The sequence below is a fragment of the Trachurus japonicus genome, chromosome 12 (assembly GCF_045865225.1).
Source record: "Trachurus japonicus isolate A0001 chromosome 12, Traja_1.0".
NCBI lineage: Eukaryota > Metazoa > Chordata > Actinopteri > Carangiformes > Carangidae > Trachurus > Trachurus japonicus.
The window spans coordinates 13,424,442-13,446,355 of NC_140918.1; the positions used below are offsets into that span (position 1 = coordinate 13,424,442).

Consider the following 21,914-nt stretch of genomic DNA (forward strand, 5'->3'; position numbering starts at 1 on the left):
ATGTTGATTCAATTCTATGGTAATTTTTGAGGCTGTAATCGGAACATTACCGTGCGTTCACACCAAACGCGATGGAAGCGATGCCATCGCCCGTAACGCGAGCATCGCGCCGCTTGACATATTTGTCACATTTTTCACCATCGCTTCATCGCTTCATCGCGCTATGATGCAACCCACCTCCCGCTATTTTCTTTCTCTCCTCAACCATGGCTGAGAAATAATAATAAATATAAATACATATGAAATATTCACAAGGAGGAAGCTGTAGGTCCTCTGACCCTCTGCAGGCATTATCTTTTTTTATTACGACCGCGGTAAAAGTACGACGTCGTGTCATAAAGCTCCGGGAAACGGCCATGGATGTATATTATTGATCTGAGGAAAACACACACAGCCCCTGGGTTGTTTTTTTTTTTTTTTTTTACACAGCCACAGGTTCTCTGTAGGAGGGTCTGGTGAGCGAGACAGCCACAGTCATCTTCTTCTTCTCCACCATGTTTTGAAATGTGTGTCTGCAGCTGTGTCGGTGACGTGGTTGAATATCAACACTGATTGGATGTCGCGGCACAGCGTCACGCGATGTCGCTTGAAAAGTTCAAATTTTTCAACTTCAAGCGATGGACGCGATGATGCGATGGCCGCGATGGACGCGTCATCGCTTCATCGCGTCGCTCGTATCGCCCGAAACGCGCCGCCCGACGCGCCATCGCGTGTCATTGCGCCATTTACATTGACTTTTAATGGAAAGTTGTGGCGTTCATCGCGTCCATCGCGTTTGGTGTGAACGCACCGTTACACTGAAAGGTGTTTGTAATGTTCTAATGTCTGTCCCCATTTATAATTCATGGAGGGCAGAGAATTAGAAACGCCTTCAAGTCCCCTCTGTCTTTCTTTGACTCTCTGTGTAGTGGATAACGGAGCGTTAGAATGGCAGAAATAAACGTGTCATTTAAGGATCGTCCGGTCAAACTGACCCAATGGAAATCAGTTTAAAGACCTGCATTTAGGGAAGCTGATGCATGAGCGCTCAGTGAAAACGGGTTGTTTTGTGGGTTCTTGGCAGATAACAAGAACATGCCATGGTAATTGGCTGAAAAAAAAAGATTTATTACATCCTTTTTTCTTTCAGGGGAAAGTGCATTGTGTGTATAAAGGGAGTTTCAGAAAGAGGGCGCAGAGTTAGCCGGCCTGATATCCTCTGGAAGGTTGTTCTGATCTCTCGAGGCTCACGCAGCACTGGCCTGATAAGTGGGTTTAACAAGTAATGACATGATTCTCATTTTCAGACTTGGAGCAGCGAAGCAGAAATGATATTATAGATTATTACTGACTTGTGCATGCTTGCGTCCTTTACAGCACTTCTGACATGATATCTAGCAGCTAAAGATCTCAAAACACAGAGAGACTCTGGAAATGCTCTTACCCACTGAAGCCCAGAAGTGTCTGTGGGAGGCTGTAAAAGGTTTTCATAACGTCGGAATGTAATCTATGTATATACAACAGATCAAATTCTCCACACAAAATCCATATAGCTTGAGCTTTTGACTCTCATTATGATATATATATTTTTTTAATGAGGGGGCGGGGGGGTTGTTTTTCCGATCACAGAAGAATAAAGGTTGCACACTGCAAACAATTGTGCAACCAAAATACTACCCCTGAAATAGTTTTCTTTCTTTTTTTTGACATTTTCCATCTCAAAATGGAAGTGGTCATCATTAGCGAGTTGCTTTTTAATACAGCTTGTAAGGAGTGACAGTATGTGAGGAAACCGTCAATGTCCAAGGTGCTGAAATCTAGCTTTGGATTTGCCTTAAGCGCTATTCACAGTTTATACTGCAATGCTCAACAAGTTGACAAAACACATTATTCCTTTTATCTATCTGACTGCCAAGTAATATTTAGCAAACAGATGTTATTAATATCATTGCTAGAAACCATTTGGTAAATCATAAGACGCTTTGTTTCCAGTGGATATAAAGATAAAAGGTGATTACTGTAGATTGAAAGGTCTGGTTTTTATTTTAGTCATTACACGTCACAGCCAATACAGTATATAGAAATAATCAACATAATGCTGTTTTATTTGGGGTATGACTGACAGTTATTACAGGGCAAATTGAGTTCGGCAGCAAAAGGCTTATATACAATAAGCTGCATCTCAGGCACTGACAATAGCGCTGCTTTCTTTTTACTGCATGAATGCTTTGACCTTGGTGGTTTTTCCTTATATGTAGAAAGGGAGTGCATTGTTTGTGATTTCATTACATTACACAAAAGGTGATGAAGTGTTTCATCAGCTGTAAACAATATACCGAATACAGGAAGGCTTTACATTCGATACAGAGGCATACTATTAGAATAGATGGAATAATCTTTTGAATTGGTTCTTGTGGATGTAATGTAAACAATATTTTCGAGGCAATCGCTCATCCATATGTTCTCCTTCCTTTGAAAGCAAAGAGTTTCAAGATATTTTGAGATTGCGTCTAATTCTGGGGTGCACTTGAACGCAATACAGAGCCTCTCATCCCTTTATTTGTTGTGGAGGCTCATAATAATTTCCATTCAGTCCTTGCCCACACAGTCAGACTAGTTCATCAGCACAACTTCTCACATTACACAGTTAATTAGATTCAAACACATGCTCATGTCACTCACCCGTGCATTCGCTTCCGGCACCATGTCCCATCAAATTCTTGAGATTAAAGTAAATTAAGAGATTGTTTTTGATTAGATCCATTTTCATTTCATTGCCTCATCACAATTACAGAGTGCACTAACAAAGCTATTATGCCAGCAATCATATTCCATTTATGCAATCACGTTCCATTTGCTGATATGCCCCAATTAATGGTTAATAACCAAGATGCTTACAAGTGAATGTGAAGTTAGGATCTTTTTAGGTATCACACATAAAGTTCTTGGATATTTAAGGCTGGATGACTGTAGTGTGTGCTTTGATACCAGTACCACTGAGCACTACTTTATTGCATTAACTATGTCATCATGGCAGTAAGCAAATTAGATTTATGCTGTTTATTTCCCCTTTAGCTGCACTTGAGTCTGTTGAGGATTTCTTATGGGGTCAGTTCATTTTCTGAAGATGCAAAATTAAATAAAACGATGACCCGGCCCTGAGGACATTCAGTAAAGCTATACGCCAACTACACTGCAGCTGATGGAAAAAAAAAAGTCATTCACAGAATCACTTAATTCTCTTCGCCTTTCTCTGAACATACTTTACATCTATTTTTCCTAAATGCATTAAACATTTTCAAAAGAAGACTGCAACATTGGGCTCATCCAAAAAAAAGTTTGAAGGATGAATCTAAAATCTCACACTAAGATTAAAGGCGGTGTGTCTTTTTGTGCATCGGCGTAACTGTGACATAATCCTCTCTGCACAATTCCTTCTCTGCTCTGATAACACCATGGTCCTTCATTTTACACAGATGGACTCTGCAGGCGTCAGGAATGACGTCATAGGAAGATGTTGTTAAAGAGAAGAGGGGAGGGCAGTTTTGTTGCTGCACACCAGGACAGTTTGGACATTAGCACTGTGCCAAAGTCAAAAGAACCCATAACCTTTCTTATAGCCTGTAGTCACTCTAATTCCTCTAATAGCTCCTCTATTTACCTCTAACAGATAGTCCTTTATAACTGTATATAATGGACTCATTATGTATGAAATAATTTGTCAAAAATATATACAAGGACAATGGATGTTTACATACTTGATGGAAAAATATGCAGCTATCTCTGTCAGAGTGTGTATGGTATACCATCATTAACTTGACAGACATGTGGGGGCATTGACAGTGAGTGTAACACAATTTACTGTTAACACACATCTAATTTTATCCAAAGCCATTAGCTTGGATATGTTTACATGGCCCCTGTTCTGTGCTGATGGTATCTACTCTTTTTTTTTAGCAGCACTATAACAGAATTTCAAAATAGCCCTTATGATTTCCTGCACTATTTACACTGCCCTGTTCAGAAATCCATCCAGAATTGAAGTGAAAATAAATAAAACAAGCACAAGCAAACAGCTCGGGCCAACCAAAATAACATCCCACCTCTTTCTGCCTAGCCCTTCACTGCGCACTGGAGCATAGGATTAAGATTCATTCTGTAATATTTTGAATGGTTCTCGGTGGCTGAAATTCTTACAGGATTTCAATTGTATCTCTGTCTGTTTGATTTATTACTGTGCTTTGCCTCCTTATTACCATGAAAGGCCTGGATTTTTTTTACCCTTTCATTCTGTCAAGCTGCTGCATAATACTACAGCAGCACAGGAACAGGGGTTCTTAGGACTCAGATTATGGGGGCCTTTCCCAAAGAAATAATGCCATTACTGCACTATGTAATGCACTATAAAAGATGAGAGTAATCCAGTTGCTTGGTCGCACTGAGATAGTTACATCTACTCTTGTTCATTTTGAGTAGCCTAACCTCTAGTGAAGTTTTTCAGAAAGAAACTTTTCAATCACCAGCTAGGATCTGTGAGCTAACAACCATATTGAAGCAGACAATGCTAGATTAGTCCCAGACCCCTGAGTCACCACCCACGACTTTGACTTGATTAACAATGTATACAGTTATAGTATTGTGCCCACGCTAACAGCTGTTTCCACCAGCTGGACGGGCAATTAACCAATTAGGGCATTGTGATTAAGACTGGAGATGTGATTGAGACCTTTAATGATAGTTAGCTAGCTACCAAGATGAATCCAGGAAAACTGTGACATGAAAATTGATATAAAAAAATGGCAACAAGTGAGAGGTAGAGGTAGTTAGATGACTTTTAAAGATTCAGGCTAACCATCTGAAAAAAGCAGATTTAGCAAGCAAGGTTGCATATCTTGCTTTTCACAGGCTACTTAGCACATTATGCTAAATCTATCTTCTGTATATTGTCATTCACATATTAACTCTCACAGCAAGGTAGGGCATACACCAAGTGACTAGACTGAACAACAGTTGATTAAATCATGTGCGGGCGGCTCTGCCAGGGGTTATGTCTCACTTCATGGGCTACACCCTTCAAAGTCTGTGTTTATTTAATTAGACCTAATGCCTAAAAGCTTAACCTTTCCAAAGATTCTAATCCAGTTGAAAAATTACAGGTTTTGCCCAGATTTACACACAGTGTACCCTTTGCAGTCCTTAGTAGGTGAGGATCAATAGCATGCCATTTGGTAATGGTGCAGTCTTTCCTCGTAAAGTCGAGGACAGCCCGAATGAAGTTTTATTTAGCAGGTGTTTGCCCTCTGGTGCCCATCGGTCACTGGTAAATCACATGAGCCGGACAAATGAAAAAGCTCTCGTACGATGTAAATCATGGAAACCTCTTGTTGGTAGCCTTGACAACTTGTTCTTCTTAAAGGATGCAGCCTCTGAAAATGCGACACATATGGACATCCATAAACCCTGCTGTGCCACATGGTGGTCTAGATGTAATACCATTTTTCTTACATCCCTGAAAAAAGATAACACATCCAAGTAGATGCGATCACGCGGCGCTGTTTCTGTGTGGGAACACCATGTACACAATGAAAGGGAATAAGTCAATACTGTGTGGGAAGACAAAATAGCTCCACAAAGTCATTCATGGGGGAATTACCATTATTGGATCAAAGTCTCCCCCAGTCCTAGCAGCTTGCCAGCGTTTTTCTGTTGAGACCCTCGTGGCTATCAGTCAGCTGAGCATGGCTCTGTTAAGAACAGTGTGGCAAAGATTCAATCAATGATGTCTCAGGGATGTGTAATGGGCTTTTGTAAATAATGTAGGATGCAAAATCCCCATGTGTAGGATAATTTCCTAATTAATTATAATATTATAGCCATAGACAAATGAAATGGCAAAGATAATCCTTGTCAACTCCCAGTCATTTGGCTCACACTGCTACACAAAATGCTTACTGTTTCTAAAATAAAAAGAAGTTGCATGAAATAGGTCCAATGTTTGTGTTGGTTTATTTTCAAATTTGCTCAGAAACAAGAATTATACCCACCCCTCCTGAAGCCAGATTCACCAACTTCCTCATCTATTTTTCACACACTAAAACAACAAGAAGCTAAATATGTGAAAGGGTAGAATGAGCACGTGAATGCAACACAGGAGGTGATAAGATGGATAGGCTTAACTCTCTGTGATTTGATTTTGCAAATAAATATCAATAGTGATAACAGATCCGCCCCTGTCATGATCTGGCTCTCACTCAGAGTGGATAGAGAGCTCATGGCTTTTTCCTTTCTTTTTTAATTCATGGTTGTTTTGATGGATCATTATGTCTATGCTAATCAGCAGTAATGCATTAGCATAAGCAATGCTTGTGGGCCATTATATTGTGTTATACAGAAACTGTGGAGTTGGTAAATGACCTTGCAGTAACGGTGCATGTGTCACAATCCACAATCTTCACTCACAGACAGCATTTTTCTTTTTACATGCAAAACTGACTGTGCACGCACACAGACCTCAGCTCAGTTTGAGATGATTTAAAGTTTTAGAGCGAGGATTAGATAGACAGCAACTGATTCCCCTGCTCCCTTGGCTGCTGGAAATGGAGTATTTTGTTATGTGACAATGAATTTGACTAAAGTATATAGTTCAAAGTGATTTTGTTGCATTGTATCCTTTTCAACCAGCAATTGAAGTATTAGTTAAGTCATCCCTAACAAACAAGTAGTGGAACAAATGACTAAAAATGACAGGTTCATCCCTCATCAAAGCATGAAAACCAGTGCTGTCTGTTCCTTCTCACATCAGGGGGAGTGAACACTTCTCCAAAACCACATCAGTAGCACCAAACGCAGTTTTGCATTTCACAGGCACCATGAAAAGTACCTGGAATCTTGCAGCAGAAAAACAATTTCCTCAGACAAATTTAAAAGACGATTCATTTATTTGGTTCAGTAGAAACTCCGTCAGAATTATATTAGAATATATAAATACATCATAAGTGCCAGTAAAATATATATACTATAATATGTCATAGAGAGTGGCTTGTTATGCCAGACTACAGGAGTTTGGGGCTGATTGAAGCTTGATCGGACATTCAGCCTAGATTATCTGGTCATTTGGTAACTTTACAGATCAAGTATTAAATCCCCTCAATTGTCCGCAGACTCATTGGGGCAGACATGATTAATGTCAAACATGTTTCATATTCAAGAGTTAAAATTGTGCGTCGCCAAGCAGCTCTAAATATTCCACCCCTTTAGGCTAAAATTAGCTAACATGTATATTAAAATTCAATTTGTCTCTGAGGAACCTGTCTGACTTCGTCTCCTCAACCATTTTCACATCTAGTATGAGTATCACATCACATTACAACAGGTTGTTGCATCACAGTGTCCATGTACTTTTCATCTGGCTCATGTGAGGTGGTGTATTCCTCCATGATTTCTCCTCTGGAGCAGTAATCTTAATAATATCCTGTAGCATGTGATGGGCCCCTATTTTCAATTCCTGCCGTGTGACTATGTGTAGTGTGTTTGGTATTATAAAGACGAACATCTGTTAAGTTACTCCTTATGTGCGTATTGCAACCCGATTTCAAAACTGGTTGGGATATTAAAACTCATGTAGTCTGATCCTGGCTTTAGTGATTGCACTTCTGATTCCACTGACTCTCCTCTTAGACTACAGTCTTAGGTTTCAGCTTCATGCAAAGCCACGTTTATACACCACCACGGTTACATGAGGCAACTATTCTGGGTGCAAGTGTGAGGTTTTTCCTCTCATTTCGTCCTTAAAAAAAACTCTAATTCAAATGGGTATCATGGGAATATGGGCTGACTGACTCACCAGATGAAACATGTACTGTGTGGAAGGTGAGTGGGTGACTGTGGGTTTTCTCCATGGATGTGGAAGTACTTCAGTAGCAATGCAACAACAGGGTTTACCAAATAATGTAACTCTAAATTAAACATTCGGTGTGACCACAGCAGGATGAATATTGCATCCTTGAGTATAGTGAGACTTTCAGCATGATGAATAGTGTATCTTTATCTATAAATTAAAACTTTGGGGCTAAAAATAAAGAAATCCCCTGGTAGGGTATTTTGACTGTACACAGATTGTGTATCTTTGATGATTTTGTATCTTTAACTTGTAATTTTCACACTTAATCTATAATTAATCATAAATCATCAGATTGCTTAACTACAACAGGCTTGAATCATCACCTCTCTAACAGTCTGTGTATAAAACGATCTCAACAAGCTTCACACGTGTGCAGAATATACAGTGAGGTTGTAAAGTTCATGAAATGACCGTAATTTAAGATGAGATTGACTACAGTACATACTGCATACTACAGTACAAAATGTACAAAAGGCCACCAGAGAATACTGTATATGTGAATACTGTAGTTGCCTTTTGCACTTGTGAAAGATCCAATTAAAATATTGTATATTTATGGCAGATGTAAATAAATAGCTTCATTAACACTTAACTGATTTATCCTCTGTAGTGCCGTGCTAAGCATATGAGGTGCCTGAAGAAGAAATCCAACTTCAATGAGTCAAGTCAGATAGTGTAAGATTTATTTTGGCCTGTTTTTTGTTCTGTTTTTTTGTTTTTGTTCCCGTAGTATTTATTTATTTTTTACAGCAGGTGCGTCCTTTAAATCTTGCTTGTAAAATGCGAGTGAGTGTCACGCTGTTGCCCTTTATGACAGCATCTAGTCAGCTTCAAATAAAGTCAGGGTGTTTTGATAACACTAACATGTTTATAGCGGGATGTAACATTTTTATTTGGCTTGTTTCATCATAAATGGTTGTTTGCTTCAAGTGAAAAGAAACAGGCGCAGGGTTTTTTTTTGTGTGTGTGTGTCTGATATTGTTTATTTATTTATTTTTAAAGCACAGACTGTCAAAGGTCAGGCTGTGAGTGAACAACATACCCTTCTGAATGTGTGCTGTATTTGACTGTGAGGACTTTGATACAGTATGAGAGGAGGACAAGAGGTAAACAAGGAGCCAAGAATGACAAGTTTGCCCAAGAACATGTTGTCTCTGTATCCTGCCGAGCCACATTCCCGCTCACTTAATTAGAGATTTTCTTTCAACGAAACTGTGCCTCTCCTCGCTCTGTGCCGCCGCACTTCCACTTTGAATGTCTGTCATGCTCTCTCAAGGTTTTTTTTAATCTGGGCCCCAGCGTCAGGATCAACAAAGTGCCTGTGGTGACACACTTTATGATGGTCGTTTCCTGCCCCCGTCAGAGCTTTAGGGAATATTCACTGGATGTCGATACAGCCTAACTCTAATTGAGGCAGACAGCATGCTGCCTGGAAGGTGTCATGACTTGCCACCGTCACACTCACCATCCATTAAGGTTAAAGAGAGTATGATATTAATTTCACCTGATAATCCAGACAATATGTTTATAGTAAATACTACCCAAGCAATCATACAGTAAATCAAATTCAAAATAAATATTGATATAAATATATTATGATCACATTTATTATACCATTAAACTTACAGTATGTAGGACATTGTAATTTTAGTGATGTAGTAATGGAAGCTTTATGCACTTGGAAAATAACACACAATGCATTACAAAAGAGTTATCTGACATTTCGTTCTGGCATGGGTGGATAGTTTACTGAGTGACTAGGTCACTAGTATTTCAATGTTTCCTCTAAACATCCATTAATACTGCTGCTGTTTGTGTCTAGTGGGTCATCAACAATTAATGAAACAAGCTGGTGATTTGGCTGTTTTTCTCTCTCTCTCTCTCTTTTTAAGCCTTGTTTTAGATTTAAAGTCCTGCTTGACTTGGTGACATCATTGGCTGCATGGGGTAACAAAAAGTCCAGTTTAATACTAAAATCTCACAATTCTGGTGGGAGCAAATACATTATGTATTATACAAAACTACATATTTCATTTCAGCTACCACTGGAGTTTGTGTTTACAACCAGACAAACCTGTCCAAAACTGATTTCCTGCTGTGCATGGTGCCAATAGCTTCACATGTAACAGCAGGACAAAGTAATGGAGTTGATAATGTTAGTAAGCAGCTGGAGGTGTGCAACCCGTCGCCTGCAACCCCTCATCCAACAGCTCGCTGTGGCTCTTTGGTCTTGTCTTATTACTCTCTGCTATATTCAAAACGGATCTGCTGACAAAAATGTATATTTAAATAAATAAATAAAATGACAGCTCTCTTGTTTTAGCAGGTACACTGATAAATGTCGCTGTCAGCACTCACCTGAATGACAAATACATCGCATTTCCCTGAGACAGTTTCACAATAAACATAGTAGTTTCCCAGTGAACACTTGTAATGTGAATCTGGGATGCCCATTTGCATTTAGAGGGAGAACAGTAAAAGGTGAAGCTGGTATCAATGAGATACCATTACAATGAGTAACAGTTGATCACATACAGTGTATTAGGAAATCTGAATCCAACCTACTGTAGAGTAGAATTACCCAGTGTACTGTATATGCACTGGATGTGTCAGAAATATTTCATTTCAGAAAAATAATGAATTTTATGGCTTTATTATTTACCAGAAAAAAATATAATCTCCTGGTCGAGGGTGCGATCGTCTGTTTGAAACTGCAAATATTTTGAGTTCATTTTCGAGTACAATCATTACTGAAGTCAGAGTAGTTCATCATGTTTATTTCTTCTAGCAGAATGATGCAATTGAATCGGCATAATTTACAGTCGATGCGTTGACGCAATGAATGAATCGTTACACCCCTTGTACTGTATGCATCAATTAATCTAAAATAATAAAAGTGGGACACTGGCACAAATCTGTTAATACATTCCATTACATTTTTTATTTGTTTTTCATTCTGCCATCTCAGTTATACATTTTCATCCAGTCAATCCTCAGAAGATAGCTTTCAAATATGGGTGTTCTCAGACGGTGCCATAGACACAAGACATGATATATATCAATATTTCATGCAGAAAAAGCCAGAGCAAATCAAAGCTTCTTTCTTTGGCTTTATTGCTCAGGTGTTGGGTTTGACAGACTTGCCTTGAATTTTCTCTGCTTGCCTTGATGTACGCTCTTTGCAGACTTTAATATTTATCTTGCATTTTGCTGTGTAATGAGAGTATGTTATAGAGTGCTAGCTCCAGGTGGAGGGGAAAAGGTACATTTCATTACAATCAATGTGCCCAAAACATTAAATTTCCTCAGGCCTTTCCTTGATTAAGGTCTAAAATAGAAGCAGACGTGATAAGGCCACTGGTACATTCATTTAGCAAATGATCTCCGGCGAAAAACATTCTCATTCTGATCCATGGGAGAGGAGGGAGTTGGCCTTATGATTACAATAATGCATTTCCTAGCAACCGTTGTCCGTGTTTACTCAACTCCACTGTGCTGAGACAAACATTGGAAGGGAATCAGATAAAATGGTGGTCTCAATGAGGGCACTGAGGGATTAACCGACTTGAGCTGATTCTTCAAAGAAAAAAGAAAAAGAATCCTCCATCATCAGACAAACTCTTTGTTGGAAATGCCAAAATGTTGCTTGTTAGCGAACATGAATGTGTGGGATCAAGCAGCGCATTATCCTTGCATAAGGACCCACCACGCAGCCGTATAAGGCTCCGCCATTAAATGCTTCAGCAAAAATGTAAGGTTGTCAGTGTCATTTACAATAAGTGTGTATAAATGAAAGTATTTATTTATGGCTCTCCATGTATTTTCTCTAGGTCATAGACATTTCCACACAGGCAAATGTAATGTACCCACCCTCCCACACAAGTTACTTGAACACCATAAAGCAATAATCACCTATGTTCCCATTTTCCTTCTATACAGCTGCAATGCCATTTATCTCCTCTTAACTTCCTTTGATAGGTCATTAAACCGGTCTTGGAGCTGTGGAGTAAAGCACTGAATCATGTCGCAGGTTCCATCTGCTGGCATGCCTAATCTGGGGCAGAAGGGTCCAAGTACATATGGCCGCCACATAAAGTTTTATATAATAATTGGCAGTGACGGAGCCATGAGGAGGATTCAATGAAAATGAATTGATATCTAAGAGAGCGGCAGACAGCAGCAGAGGAGGATACAGAGAGAGCCGGGGCAGAGAAGGAAAAGAGAGAAAGTGGTACATCTGGTACAATCTGAAAGTCTCTCGCAGTTCCCTTCAGAGCAGCAATGTGTACCTCTTACAAAGCTAAGTCATGGAACAGGAGTGGGGCTGAATCAGCATGTACTCGTATGAGATGTGAGCCCTGTCCCGCCAGATGAGAACTTGTGTCTCTGCAGCGTTGAAGAATTGCAAAGCTGTCAAAATGAAGCCTTCTGCAAATCTGCCGCTGAGGCGTTTATTAAATACCTGATTGAAAAAAAAACACACCACTACACCGACTGTACTGTCAAATTATAACATTAATTCACTCCCTCCAGAGTTGACGTCTTCTTGCTTTCTCGTATTTCTAAATATGTAAACTCCCCTTTCTTTTTTAGGGAGCTATGAAGACGTTACCTTTGAAATGTGGGCTACATTATGAAGTCGTGTGATTACGCAACAGTCCACCGGCAGAAAGGAATGAAACTTTAAATGCTACTGTAGAGTGCTGAATAGAGCATTAAAAAGTGCTGGCGTCAAACTGTGCTCAGGCAGACTGACACATCGCTGACTACGTGTCAGAGAATTCAAACTAAGTAACCAATCAATTTGAGGGGACCCACCTATTCATGGCTGAATCATTAGCAGGAGCCCTTGAGGGTTGGGAAGAAAAAAAATACTTGGAGGGAAGCTGTGGATGGAGCCATTATAAAGCAGTTCGCTGTGACTTTCATCCAAATTGCTTACTTTTTAGAACTGGGAAAGAAAAAAAAGAAAATCTATTCATAGGGTGATAATTGCACTATTGGATCTATCAGTGTCTTATAGAAAACTTTATAATCAATGAGTGTGATATGTTCCTGAATCAACTCCCACAATGCCTTTTGCCTTTTTTTTATTGCAATCGAGACAGTGTGCACATTTTGAAAGCTGCTTCGTAAGAGCATTCTATAAAATAATGTAAAACAGTTACAAGTGGGAAACCATACTGTATGTATACCGTATGCAGAAATATGTCTCCCGTCACATTCTCCCCATACAGTGTTGAACTGTAGGCTCATGTTGAGGTTGACCTGTTCAGTTCAAATAGCTCCTTTAAAACTGATTAGATAAAAAAGTAATCAATTTTAAAGGAGCTATTTGAAAGTTTTGCTGTTACTACATATAGACAACATTAGCAAAAGCGTTTTATTTGCCAGTCATATTTAACATAGCAATTTAGTTCATTTACCTACCAAAAGTAAGGAAAGTCGTTTCCCTAATGTCTTTTCTTTCACTGACGTTAGCATGCTAACCAACTATCGCCAGCCTGTTCCACCTTATCTTATCACTTTTCCAGTGACTCACTGTAGCGTCCTCATTGCCCCAGCTGGCATGGAGGCATAGATACTGTATAATAGAGGAACTTTGCCAAGTGATTCAGGGAGTTCATCTTATTGCAATTATTGCCCTGAATCAGCTGTAATTATTGCCAGAACTTGGTGGTGCTTTGCAGGATATGTTGTTGATAAAGCAGCCTTTTTTTAGGATGACAACCAGAACTGGACAAACCTCCTTTTAAATCTTCTTTTTGGATTGATATGGTTCTATTTTTCATGAACCTAAGTGGACAGCAGGCAAACCTCTATTTTATTTCTTTGAGGCTGATTTAAATACATGTTATAGTAGGATTACAGTGCAATATCCAAAAAGCTCAAAGGATAAGACAATCTTTCCAGCTGGTGTGGATTGCGGAGTGTGTATGCATGTGCGTGTGTGTGTGCATATGTGACAAAGCATTATACATTTTCCTGCATCTGTGTAGTGGTTGATCTTTTATGTTGAATGTATCTGCCTTTATTGGATAGAGCTCAGATATCAATTAGAGCAAGCTTTTAGGTTGAAGTAGACGATGAAACCTTTTGTGTGTGCTTCATCTGATGGAGTGTCCGCTGCACTTTAAGTCATACACTTACTGTAATTGAATTCATCATTCACATACTAAAGTCTGCATTAAATACACCTCAATTCAAAATAAATCTAATTCCAAGGAAGTGCTTTTAAATCTATCAGGCAGTAATTAGGAAATTGCATTTCCCCATGTCAATAGACTAAAATATGTCAATTCAGTTGTGTGGAAAGTGGACACATCTTTATACAATCTGAATCTGTGCAACTGAATCTACGCAAACTCACACCTTGTAGTTCAAAGACCGGGTGTATGTACCACACACATATACGTATATATATATATGTTTGATGTAAGTGTTTGAAGTGTTAGGAATCTGTACAATCCATATGGAAATAGAACATGTCTACATTTGACAGAAAGAACAGATGACAATGATGAAAATCACAGCTTCTGATTAAATTAGCATTGAAATGATGCCTCCCAAACCAACACATCAGAAATTCTCTCGAGCTGTGCGTATCCCAGAATAACCAAATATACTGAATTGCATGTATGAACTTACAATGGGATTCACACTCTTCTTGCACTACAAAATCTGAATTTATATGCAAGTCTGTATCTTGACAGTTTCACCACATGAAGAGAAACCTACAGTACTTCCATGAATGCCTAATCACTGAATATCAGTTCCTGGATATGCTACAGTAGGCATTAGCCTCTGACTCAACATCAGCGCCTTCTTTTGCATCTCGTACAGTTCAAGAAAAAACTAGCATTTTCAAGGACAGGGTTATTTGTTGTTTTTTTTTTCCTGTTACCCCCAGAGTAAGAGAGAGATGCCTGTAATGTCAGTTGGTGGAAATGGTTTCTTGATGTGTATCTCAGTGGGTGCAGAGACAAACATCATGAACATAGCCTACACACAAAAATTTAGCAGGGGTCTTTTTTTAACATCTACCCTGTGAAGAACATCTGTGACTGCAGTGGGAAAAAGCAAGGGTAGAATGAGGCGCAGTCGAGCAAGTTGTAACATCAGATAATATCACTGTCTTTGTGTTGTATTGATATTCAGGTCGGAGCATCATACAGAGAAAATGATCCTACAGACATCACTGGTCAGATTAGTCCTAAAACAGTGGTGTTTTGCTGTTCTTTATGTGAAGTGTCGGTGCGCCTTTGTAAACAGAGAATGTGCATTACTATGATTTTTTTTCTTTTTTAAATCATCATTATCATCATCATCAGTTGAAGCCACAGCAAACACCACCACATGCACATTGTTTTCCCACAAATGCATATGGTGAGATTGTCTGCCTAATTATTGTGTTGCCGCACTTGAGTTAATGCCGTGTGACTATCTGTTGATGCAAACTGTTGGTAATGTAGTTCCGTGTACTTAGAAGTGCAGTAATTGTGGTATAAGCAGCTGTTTTTTCCTCTCCTGTGATCATCAGGGAATTTGCACGTTGGAAGGTGAGGAACACAGCGATTGAGCGAAGGGACCTGATCCGAAATCCCGTGCCACTCATGCCTGAGTTCCAGCGCAGCGTCCGCTTGCTGGGCCGCAGACCCACCACTCAGCAGTTCATCGACACCATCATTAAGAAATATGGAACCCACATTCTCATCTCAGCCACCCTGGGAGGTAAGAGAGACTCGCTGGGCTCATTTGCTCACTTCCATGCTTAATTAACAGTGTTTTTATATTGTACAGTGTTTTAAACAATGTTTTTTAGACATGATTTATGGTTTGCTTACTTGCTGTATGTGAATTAAATGACTGGACAGGCTATATTCAGACAAAAAACTACCGTAGGTTGCAAGTTGTTCTTGTATCTAAAAGTTCTTTTAAATTTTTTATTTATGTCATGCATATTTAATGTGGAATATAATAATTAATATACATAATTTAGAAGCTGATTTGTTTGTCATTAAATTGATAATTATCAATCTGAGATGATACACGGAACAGACTATAAAAAGAAATGACAGATCCCTTTCAGCAAGTTAATGAACAAATATTTCTAAATTCATGAGTGCAAATAAATGTCACATCTCATGACCCCATGTGATTACGCTGCAAAACCGCAGCAGCAAGGTGTCCTGGATTATTCATCTTCCTGTTTGCAACAATGTCAAAACAGTTTCGGTGAAACAGTTTGGGGCCGAGTTGTTCTCCAAGGTGATAAAAACTCAAACTCCAGCAAAACTGCAGCTACATCGCAAGAGGGCAGGACAAAGTAGCTGGAGAAAAGATCTCGCAAACAAATAACTTTCTGCCAAAGCAAGATTTGGGTGATCTTAAAGTAACCACAATGAAAAACCAGCAGATTTACTGAACCATTTCATGAGACATCTTTGAGACAGCAGCAGCATCTACATCCGTAAAGCCAAGCCAAATGGAAAAAAAAGAAAAAGCCAGGAGGAGAAGCAGTTTCCATACCATTACTTCGACAACAAGTCTAAACATTCAGCAAGTTGGCCAGACAACAAAAGTGGAGACTTGTCAGCCGTCTGTGGTGGGTGGCCTGCACAGGATCAGCTCTACACTAACTAAAGAGAAGTACCGCTCTATTCTGCAGAGGTTTTCAATCTTGTGTGGCTTAAGTGGATTTTCCAGCAGGACAGTGACCTGGAGCCTGCATCAAAGCTATGACAGGGCTATCTGATATCCACATTCGCCACACCTCATCCCAGCCGCACATATATGGGGACATTTGACAAGTCAAAACGCACAACATCCTGTAAAATCATAGAAATAAAATGTGAGTTCTCACACTCGGCAAAAATGCAGAAGCAAGCTGTAGCTGCAGGGAGCTTTCCACTAAATATAGAGAAGTCAGACTTTCAGTGAAGAGTTTTCTTGTACATATTGCTCCTAATACATGTGGGGTGAGAGATATTTTTGCTCCGGGTAAAAATATTATCTTTGAATAAAAACAACCACAAGTGAAATGAAATGAAAGGAAAGTTCACTTTTTGATGAAGAGCAACTTTAAGAAAAAAGAAAAAAAAAACTCAAACTAGATTCAGACTCAGAACATCCAGATTACATGGTGATCTACATACTGTAAACAACTCACGATGAGTGTAGCTGACTGTGAGCACACTGTGAATATACACATGTTCCAGCACTTCACCACACTTAAGCTGGCAGTGGAAAATCTAAAGTGACATGAAAAAAAGAAAGAAAAAGTAAAGTAAAATATTCTCACAGCTGTGTTTAAATTAACTTTTGTGCCTACACAATATTTTACATTTATAATGAACATGCAGATTCGTTCAGCAAGAAAATCCAGCCTCTGAATCAGCTCCATGACTTAACAACAATCCAAGAGACACAGCTCCAATCTCATTCACAACATCCCAAGACCATTACAGTCATCCATACAGTAATTAAACCTGAAGATAACCTACATCCCCTTTAGTTAAACGGAGGAGGATGATTATCATATACATTGCTCTGGTTTATCTACAAGCACTGTCTAATCATAGAACAATATCAGGAACAATTAGCACCTATCAGATAGTGTGTATTAGAGAACAAGCAGTGTTAGGAAGCAGCTTTAACACAAATGTGTATTGACGAAACATCGCTGGCATTTTATGAAGGCTGTTATTTTTGTCAATAATAACATAATAAAAATAATAACCACCCACCCAAAAAAATATCCCATAATTAAAAGCAAATATATTTTGCAAAGGCACATTAATTTGCCAGTTGGGGTAGTGAGCATGGGAAGAGGAATACATTTATGTAAGGGATGACTGCGGTATTTTGGATGTGCCTCCCAAAATAAAAGTTAAGCACCCCTGCTGTCCAAGTCTAAATATAAATGGCTTCTCCCTCAAATCTCTTATCTTATCTCGAGCTCAGAGGGATGCATGGAGGCAGCTAACTGTGATTACTTTGCCAATTGCATTTTAAAGATATAATTAGTAAGATAATCCACTCTTTTCCTCAAACCCAGTATTATATAATTGTATGCATGAAATGTTGCCAAGTAGTCGCTCCACTTGTTCCAAAATGAGGTTTGTAGCTTTGTAATCTCACAATCAAATGCCTTTGAGAAATATTCCTGATACTTTTCATGTCATGTTTTTCTTTTCTTTCTTTTTTTCCTCTCCTCTCCCTCACATAACACTGCAGGATCTTAAAACGCGCTAAGCTGGTTTAATTGGTGTATATTTGTTTCACTTTTTAAAACATCTATTAAACCTATAATTCAGTGGAGTGTCTTTGTATTTTGAAAAGAGGTAGATGTCTGTATTGTCCAGCCCTTTTGTCTCATAATTGCGGAACATATTAAAACAATTTTGTATGCCAGCGCTGATACTTTAATTAGGACTATTGATGCTTGAGCAGTTACCAGAAAAAAAAGAAAGGACTTCTTTCATTTAAAAATACCAAGCTACATTAATGTTGCTAAACAGCGCAGAAGAAAATCAGGTACGAATGATTAGAGCTGCAGTAACCTGCGCAACACTTTTAAGGTGATTCATGCCGACACATTTTTGGAATTGGAAATAATATTCGGTTGAAATGTTATATAAAGGTAAAATGCAATTAAGTGTGTCTAAGCTATGAGGAAAGACGTTGCCACAGATGCACCAGGTGGCTAAAACTGGAGAATGGTTGAGTCATGGAGAAAAAAAAAAATCGATCTAATTTCCAACCACAGAAGCCTTGCCAGTCATATTGCATATTATTTTTTCAGCCATCTCTTTGCATTTTTTTTTTGCCTTTCATTCATTTTCTTAACCTCCACCTCCTCCTCTTCACCTGTGAGTTATCACCGTATTATCTTTAACCTTGAGGCCATTTTGTTTCATGTTATGGGTCAGTACACTCCTATCTCAATCGTGGGATTGCCCATTAAAGAACACAGTTATATGAACCAATAAATGTGCACACCGGACTAGTGATGAGGTAAGAAGACGATGAAGAAGAAGAAGCCAATTCTCTCTTTAGCCACCTACCCCTTGTGATCTCAAGAGTCATTATACACTTGAGAGAAAAGAAGTGAACTCTTCTTCTCCCAGGCAACGTGAAGTTGAGTGGTCAAGTGTAAAGAGCCCCATTAGAGGTTCCCTCCTCTGAACTCGGCAGAAATAGTTCCAATGTGATATTATTATAACGTGTACTTTTCCTGTTATGAGCCCAGTGGTGGTGTAAGGCTAACAAAGGCACCTTATTGGGGTGATCTAGTCATGTCAAGTGCTACATCTCTCTGTGAGTGAGTGAAGTATTTTTGACTGAACTGATGAGCATTGAAAAACATAGAGATGTTACTTTTATAGATATATTTTGAACATAACAATATAAAAGTCATGCATTTACCCTACTGTCTAGTTAGGGTTAGGGTTTAGAATTCTCCATACAGAGATAACAGGTTCCCAAAGGTATCCTGTAGCATTTTTGACCATAAGTGCTGTTATGGAGCAATAATCACAAGCTGCTGCACTTTGCACAAGAATGAACATACGTGTGCAAGATCATGGGTGTCGTGATACACAATCCAGCACCAGTTCTATTGTTTTCACATTATTCCCCTTACTGACATTGGGTGGTATGAACAAACAAGTCAGTGCAGCCAAAGCAGTGAAATTAATACAAACTTGTAAACAATGGACAGATTTGCATAATGATTTGAGGAAGAAAATGCACCCAACCTGTTTTTAGGTGTTGAGAATACTGATCATCTCTTTTGATTAAATCAGGATAAGGGATAGAAAATGGTCATGGTTAAGTTTTGGGAAACAAATAGGGATAACAGACAAGTACCACATTCTTCTCTAGGTCAATGTCACCCACTTTTTTGTCCCCAGTCATTCACCCTGACCTCTTCTTGAAGACTAAGTGGGACAATGAAACTTTGCACTAACTCTGCCCTTGCCACTACAACTGACCCGTGTTTTTTTTTTTTTCCAGCAAGGACACTCTCATTGAATGATTTCAACTCATTATGCAACACTGTCCCTTATCCCAATTTAAAAACTAAAACTCTAAGTTTAGAAGGAAATTACTTTTGGACGCTGTGAATAAAGTGTGACCTTCTTTCTTTTGATTTTATTCATTTGTTTGTATGTAAATGTTCTTTGGCTTCTTTTAGTGGCAAAAACAACAACGCTGCCTGTGGTGTCTGGAAGCACTAGGCGCCAACACACTGCTTAGAGAACAAAAACTGTTTGTGACAATACCCTTTGTTTATGTCTGTATTTATGGAGACAATCTTCACTGAATATTATGGTTTATACATCCTGTTTTTTATGCCTGCGATGAGGTCCTGGTCCAGGGTGCAGTGAAATAATGAAGCACTAACTGTTTTGTGCTTGTTACATTTTAAGAGATTAATCTGATTCTAAAGGATATTTAATGAGCTGATCGTGATCATAGTTGATTATTTAGATGGAGATTGATAATAATGACAATACTGTCTTTGGAAATTGGACCATACTGTACCGCAGTAATGATAGGTTGAACTCCATGGTTACTTTGTTTGAATACTGACACCATTTGCTGAAAACATCATGAAAAGTAATTATCAATTACCAGGGGTGGAAAGAGTACCAAAAAAATCTACTCAAGTAAAAGTACAGTTACCTTGATGAAATTTTACTCAAGTAAAAGTAAAAGTAATGGTGTAAAAATCTACTCAAGTAAAAGTAAAAAGTAGTTCATTTAAAATTTACTCAGAGTAAACGTTACTTAGTTACTTTTTTTTGGGGGGGGGCTATAATGGCCAGAGATTGGCCTAACATTCTCCGTTCATCTTTTAGCTCCTGTGACACCAACTTGATTCTGACCTTCTGACACTGCAGTTGTCCAGAGCCAATCAGATGGACAGTTGCAGTTACTGGCCTGAGGTTGTCACGATCATGATCATGATACTAACATTTTCAACTCAATATCGATATTAAGGAAAATATTCGATACTCAATACCATTTTCAATACGGATAAAAAAAGAAAAGAAAAATCTCTCTCTCCCTCTTTCACTCACACACACCTGTTTTTTTTACTGTCTTTCCTGTCTGCTCTCAAGGAGGAGGAGGAGGGGGGGGGGGGGAGGGTTACTGTAGGTTCTGTCTCTCTTGCCTCTTTACTGTAACTGCTCTGAAGCAGTGGGCTGCTTGTCTGTTCTTTTGAGCATGGCCATGGATCTGACTGGGCTCCTACATTTAACTCAACGGACCGCCGGTCCGGCCTTCAGCCCCGGTGTGTCTGGCACGGTCACCATAAACGTAGCCGAATAGATGGACATGTCTGATAACGTTGTCTTTAATCATTAACGTCAGCTTTTAACCGCTAGCTGTGGCTAATGGCTAATATTAAGACGACAACATAGCGACGAGCCCTGTTATGCACAAACTCACGTAGCGGTGAGGGGAGAGGTGTGTACCTGCCTGCATAGATGACCTGCCTGCTGCTGTGTGCGTCTGTGAAGGGGGAGAAATCGAGGCGGCAGCGGCGTAGCTACTTCTGACAACCCACACAGAGTTACATATTTTTTACTTTGTAACTTAAGCTATTTAAAATGTAACTAAGTAAATTTCTTCCAACAATATGTACTCAAGTAAAAGTAAAAGTACTGATTTTAAAAATTACTCAAAAAAGTACAAGTACACAAAAAAGCTACTTAATTACAGTAACTTGAGTAAATGTAACTCGTTACTTTCCACCCCTGTCAATTACCTTCTGCATTTCTCCTTTCTGACTATTTTAACTGCCTCATACTGTACCACCTGAAGCTGAGTTTATGGGATATGTGGATGTTTTAAATGAGAAGGGTTTAAGAGATGTGTATTTTCAAGTGCGGCATGACCCGACTGCATCCTGGGCGCAGACGGCGCGTGGGAGACTTGAAGCTTCAACAGAACAAATACGTCTCAGATTTCCCAACAAAAGACGCCACCGCTGTGAGTCGATGCTCCAGAATTAAACTGAGGC

General features: G+C 39.1%; 1 protein-coding gene across 1 annotated transcript in view; it reads left to right on the forward strand.

Annotated features, from left to right (window-relative positions):
- The window catches only part of brinp1 (bone morphogenetic protein/retinoic acid inducible neural-specific 1), a 103,813-nt gene that overhangs the window by 34,047 nt on the left and 47,852 nt on the right, over positions 1-21,914 (forward strand). The window contains exon 3 of the mRNA XM_085793308.1: positions 15,420-15,610. Coding sequence (XP_085649434.1) covers positions 15,420-15,610 — 191 coding nt within the window. The remainder of the gene's footprint in view (positions 1-15,419; positions 15,611-21,914) is intronic.